At 38.4% G+C, this 6,000-nt stretch overlaps 1 protein-coding gene across 1 annotated transcript; it reads left to right on the top strand.

Annotated features, from left to right (window-relative positions):
• Positions 1–240: 240 nt before the first annotated feature.
• Positions 241–4,637, top strand: LOC140934811 (acid-sensing ion channel 1C-like). The gene is made up of 4 exons (XM_073384374.1): positions 241–1,041; positions 2,686–2,848; positions 3,854–3,910; positions 4,405–4,637. Exons 1-4 carry the CDS (start codon positions 241–243, stop codon positions 4,635–4,637), a joined length of 1,254 nt encoding a protein of 417 aa, XP_073240475.1.
• The last annotated feature ends 1,363 nt before the right edge of the window (positions 4,638–6,000 follow it).

Raw genomic sequence — 6,000 nt, 5'->3', positions numbered from 1 at the left:
CTTGACAACTCTGTCTGAAACAACAACGGAAACGCTAACTACAACCATTACGACAGTCCTGTCATGAGTCTCTTAGATTAAACACCTATAGGAATCTCTCTTAAAAAAGACCATACAACCATGCCTTTCAAGATAAAAGTGTCTCATAGCGATGATATTTGTCCCGACGAAAACAAAAACGCAGCTGAAGTGAATAGATTTCACAGAACAGCGCAGGATGAAGAAAAAAAAGGAGATCATATGCCTGAAACACTGCAAAGCTTCTTGAATGCAACATCTCTTCATGGGGCTCGGTTCCTTTATGCTGACAATTTATTGCGGCGAATTCTCTGGGGCCTGGCTATTCTCGCATCTTTTTCAGTTTGCTGTTATCAGTCGTACTTATCAATGAAAGAGTTTTATCAAAGGCCGTTTATTACGAAGATTACCTCGAAAAGCCCAGAAAGAAACGAGATGATTTTCCCAGCGGTTACACTTTGCAATTTTAATATTGCAAACATGAAGAAGATTCGATATACACTTTCTCGTAATTATGGTTTGAAAGAGGAGGAAGTCGCTAAAAAAGCTGATCAACTCTCAAGAATTCTTTTGCTGTCCAAAGACACCATGAAAGACGACCTGGATGGGATTGACGATCTACTTCTACGAGATGCGGAAGCAGTCCTGAAAGAACATGGTCATCAGATTGATGAAATGCTCCTCCCGAATGTTCCACCGACATTTATATCTTGTTCATTTGATGGCTTGCAATGTGGGGCAACCAACTTCACTAGCTTCATTAGCTCATTCTACGGGCAGTGCTTCACATTTAACTCAGGCCGGAATGGAGGACCACTCTTGAAAGCTAGAATGGCGGGCAAAAACAGCGGGTTAAAGCTGCGCTTAAATATACAGAAAGACGCTTACTTGAAAAATGCCAAGAGGCCTTTTGCCGGGGTGGCAGTTCTTGTACATGATCAGAAAAACTTTCCCTTTATGGAAGAAGTCAGTCTTGGAGTTGCACCAGGGATTCAAACCTTTTATTCTTTTAAGATGAAACAGGTATTAAAAAAGTAATACAGCCTTTTGAAATAACTGCACAATGGCCGTTTTCATAAATAGAGAAAGGTTATCCGTCTCAGAAGGGTTATTATATCGGTTGGATAATTCGAAGGTGAAAAAGAAATTGCTTTAATTTTGGACAAATAATCCGTCTGCCCTTATTCTCTTAATTTGTCTGCGGTTTTTCGGTCAATTTTGACGGATTTTGAAGACTTATTATCGACGAATAATCCGTTTCTAGCGTGAAAGCGGCCATTGGCTAAAATAATCCTGTAAGGTTTTGCTCTAGCCCTTTAAACGGACATTTCCTTTCGTTTGTTGGTAATTATATAATTATGAATCTGATTTGCGAACCTCCTTCGAAAAAATAATTACTTTTGGTTTACTCTTACAAATTATTAATGAGGTTGAGGTATACGTATTGTCACCATTGTTTTCTTTCGGATAAACTTCCCCATTTTCAAAATGCATTGATAAATAAATTATGATAATAATAATTGATTTATACCGCGCAAAATTCAACAATGTTTTCAAATGCACCTTACAATTTTGAAATAAACCTAAAATATAATTAAACAAATACCATTCATTCAAAAAATCAGTCTTGCTACCATTTACGATAACTGAGTCAAGCTATTTGAACAATTCCCATCGTCTTTAGTCTTTGTTGGTAGACTCATTGACACATAGTCAAAGTGACAAGGTATTGTGGGAAATATTTTTCGTTCATTTTAATGATTCCCAACTTTTTATTATCAGTGCAATCGTGAAGGAAAAAAAGGTCAGCAATCTCAAGGATGAAATGGAAAAAACAACCCCTCATAAACTATCGCAAATATCGTATCGATTGTAGCTTGTGTAACAGGTGGTTTCTTTGTGTGTTTTGAATCGATCGTGGGTCGTAAAGTAAGAGCCTTGCGAAAGCTGAACAGATATCGAACAAGAAAACGATGAGGGAGAAAAGTTTTCTATACCTTCTTTCTTTCTTTCGTCCCCTTCTTCTTCGTTTCCTTTTTGGACCTCCAGAACACACGAACGAAAAACACACCAAAAAAAGCATATTTGGATTCAGTTCTCTTGTGACTGCTATTTTAAGATACATAGCGTGTTCATGTTTTACAATAAGTCTTCTACCAAGACTAATTCAACTTAGCGGCTTCCAGTGTGAAAAATGTATCTCAGGGAAGCCATTTTCCAAATGGATGGAGGACGCTGAGAAATTAAAAGACGGCCGCATTCCTGCATAGTTATTCAGCTTCCGCGACCGTATTAAAATTCGTAGTTTCTTTTTATGCTAGGCAAAAGTGAATTTTTATAGCCGGGTGACAACTTATTTTTATCAATTAAACTAAAGTAATTATTAAAACTGATTGTATGAAAGTGAACATGATCTTCGTAGGAGAATGAGCGATCTAAGCGGTTGAAAAAGAACCTGAAAGAGACGAAAAATTCAGGCTTTTTTGACAGGAATCGAACTCTGAATTTCGCGATGACTGGACGCAATGTTCTATCCATATAGCTAATCAAGGCAGCTGAAAAGCAGATCATTGTGAGTTTGGATTATACCCGGTGGTGGAAATGATATGAACTGAAATACAGAACTTTGAAACGATTGATTGACTGTGCTGTCTTTTCCGTCTGCAGATGCGTAGTTTGGAAGCCCCTTATCAGACTAACTGCACTCAAAGAACATTACAAATGTTAAGCACTGGTGATGTGTACAATTACACCAAACTGGCCTGCCTCAAAAAGTGTGAAAACCAGGTTATTGTCAAAAAGTGTGGATGTCGACCTCCAATGTTTTACGGTAACGTATTTTCCACTTTATATACTTAGTTTGGTTTGTAAATGTTTCAGTTTCGCTTACAAATATTCATCCTTCTCTATGTGAAGCCACGATCTCTGCGATCGGTCCGGAATCAGTTCGAACGCCTCAATGATTCGTTGCAATGATTAATGCTCTTATTCTCTTACATGAAATGCTCTCTTTGAAATATTAAATGTGAAACCTAGACGAGTACTGTAAGCTCATCTTTAATCCTGTCCTACTCCGTCTTTTTAATCACTGGGGCGATGTTTTGATTTGTGTTTTGATAAACGCAAGCGCGCCTTATCATTGGTTGAAAAGCGTCGCATGACCAGTTGGCCCTGTCCCTAAATTTAGGGATATTCCGGACTGTTAATTTACTGCTATCTTTATGTGCATAGACTGTATTCACTACACAATTTGGCCTAAAATTTTCCTTACTCCTAGGCAATTTCTCGAAATTTCTACGAATGGCAGTTGATTTAATCAAGACAATTTGACACATTCAAATTAGAGGTGTTCTTTCAAACGCACTATTTAAATCACTCATGATAGAAAATGTTCCATATACATTTCAGCTGTACAAATATGCCTAACGAGAGAACATATGTACTCTTGGCCTGACAGTAAATTTCAGTTCTGTGGATGTTGGTTTCTGACGCCGTTAAGCCTCTCCCTCGTGCTAACAGAGACGACACTATAATGCTAGCACAGGGCCATCTCGAAAGAGTACTTTCCTAACGCTATGGTTTGCACGAGAAAATGAGGTTATTGCTCATGATCCAGACTAACAATGACTTGGCTTTCAAGTCTAATACACCCGTTTCCTGAGTGAAAAACAATCGTCCACGCATTTCCAGAGCGATCGTTTTAGGTTTGTTCGAGTTTTTGCCTCCCTTCTGTGAGGTTGCACTGGTCCCTGGCCGCTGGAAAGCACTCCATTAAACAGATTATTGCCATGAAAGGAAAAGCATTTGTCTTTCTCACATGATTTTTTCATTTTAGGGACATCTAAAGTTTGTGCTCCGAATAATACAGTATTTTGTGTTTTTCCCGCTCTTGGTAAGTTTTTACTAAGAATATGATCGTTATTAATGTAAATAAATGTACATTGGACAAAGGATGGCATGAAAAATACACGTTTACCCCGCCACTCTTGTAATTTTGATTTAAAAACCGCGCCGTCAAAATGTTCTGCCCTGTAGTATTTATTCTTTCTTTGTGCATGACAAACCAATTTTTCTAAGCTTCAACTGAGAAGTACAGATGAACATTTGCTAGGTACCAAGGCAGTGGTAGTGGTAGGCTGGTCTCTGTCTATTAATTATTCATATCTTATTCAGTCCAATAATGTCAAACGTACCTCCCTCCTTCTTTACAAGGGAAGTGTTAAATAATCGGCGACTAAAAGAAATACGCCAATAGCAACACCACTACCCATACTTCTGCATTTGCAACTTTTACTCTAAAAAAAGATAACTTACGATTAAAACTAAGACTTCTCTTAATGATCAGAGACTTCTTTTCCTTTGAAAACAATTTCTAACAATTTGTAGAAAGTCTTATTTCATCTGAGGAGCAAAGAAAATGTGAAGAGGATTGTCCACTACCCTGCGAGGAAAAAGAGTACGAGTCATCTCTATCGTACGCTCGCCTCGAGAGAAATATTTTTGCGGAACATCTCATGGCATTTCTAAAGACATCACCAACTCATAACCCGTCGTTATACAGCGAATATCAGCCATTTCTCAACATGACTACAGCGGAAAGGCGTGATTTCATAGAGTAAGTTGTCTAAATCAATAGATAGTATTTTATGGGCCATTCTGGACTAGGCAAGGAAATACACCTATGAACTTACCATGGTACCCTTTCACATCCCTATTTACAGTGAGTCTTCTTGTCATTTTATACAGTGTTCAATAAATTAAATTGATACAACCATTACTGAAGAGCATCTGTTCGAAATATTTTAGTTGACGCCTTTTTTTAAAATAACTAAAATGTGAATTTCACTACCCTTTCATATTTACAAACTTGTGAAATCCCTACCCTTTTAAATACGTAAAGTCTGCAAAAGGTACCCCTCGCGGGCGGAAGTTCCGCGTGTAGGCCATCACGGGGAGCCAGTCCAGCTTATAGAATTAAATAACAAGACTTTACTTACCTAATTTTGTTTCTTCTTGCAGCAACAACATCGTTTCCTTGGACGTCTACTTTAGCGATTTACATTATCTAGAGTTCAAACAAGTGCCTTCTTTTGCGCCATTCAGTTTCATTGGTTAGTGTATTACTTGTGGTTAATACTCAGAGCTTAGGTTACTCTGCTCTATGATTACATAAGAGATGCATTAAGTGATGCAAGCGCTATTCAGTTCTTAGACGCCTGTTTATACTCTGATACTGGATAGACTAAAGTTCCAAGCTAAACAAACAATTATCCCAAGTGTCATGTGTGTCAGTGGTATATCATAAAACCAGAAACTCATCACACACATAACGCCGTCAGCCCAAACCATCATTCGCCTCGCCATTTACTTTATGATCACTATCGCCACATTGCTTTCGCTAAAATTACGTCTTAATCGTAATAATCACATCGCGATCGCTGTTTCTCAGTGTGGTTACAGACGGACAACGCGGATCGCTTTTACTACATCGCTCTATCAAGAGATAAATGCCGTCTTAGTGTCAAGTCTAAATTATCAGTTTCTAACTTAAAATATGTTAAAATGTTAGTTATCATTTACGACTTTTTCTTGGCAGCTACCCTGGGCGGCTTCTATGGTCTCTTCTTAGGAGCGAGCATGCTATCCTGGTGTGAAATCATGGAATACTGTGTTCGTAAAATATACCACAAGATGGTTTCTACTTACAGAAGGAGTATAAATTAAGTTACAAACCTGGGTTCCTGGATCCATTTGAGTGCACCGGACAAATTTTCATCACTAGGAATGAAATGGAGTTTTTGTGATACTTACAAAGTAAGAAAAAAGCGAGCAAACGAACATCAACGGGATAAAGCAGGAGTGAAGATATTGCAGGGCAAGGGAGTACTCGAGCACCGGTACCTTCACGCGTTCCATTCGGTTATGTCACCAATACACTTCAGGCGAACTCATAGTTGAGACGAGTGGACACGGCAGACAAGA

Source organism: Porites lutea, chromosome 4, assembly GCF_958299795.1.
Source record: "Porites lutea chromosome 4, jaPorLute2.1, whole genome shotgun sequence".
Classification (NCBI taxonomy): Eukaryota; Metazoa; Cnidaria; class Anthozoa; order Scleractinia; family Poritidae; genus Porites; species Porites lutea.
Note: the sequence above shows the minus strand (reverse complement) of the source record. Positions and strands in the feature narration are given on the sequence as shown.

Coding starts and splice junctions, on each gene's coding strand:
- LOC140934811 (XM_073384374.1), top strand. CDS start 241: ATGCCTGAAACACTGCAAAGCTTCTTGAATGCAACATCTCTTCATGGG. Junction 1,042..2,685: donor ATTCTTTTAAGATGAAACAG/GTATTAAAAAAG, acceptor TTCCGTCTGCAG/ATGCGTAGTTTGGAAGCCCC. Junction 2,849..3,853: donor TCGACCTCCAATGTTTTACG/GTAACGTATTTT, acceptor TTTTCATTTTAG/GGACATCTAAAGTTTGTGCT.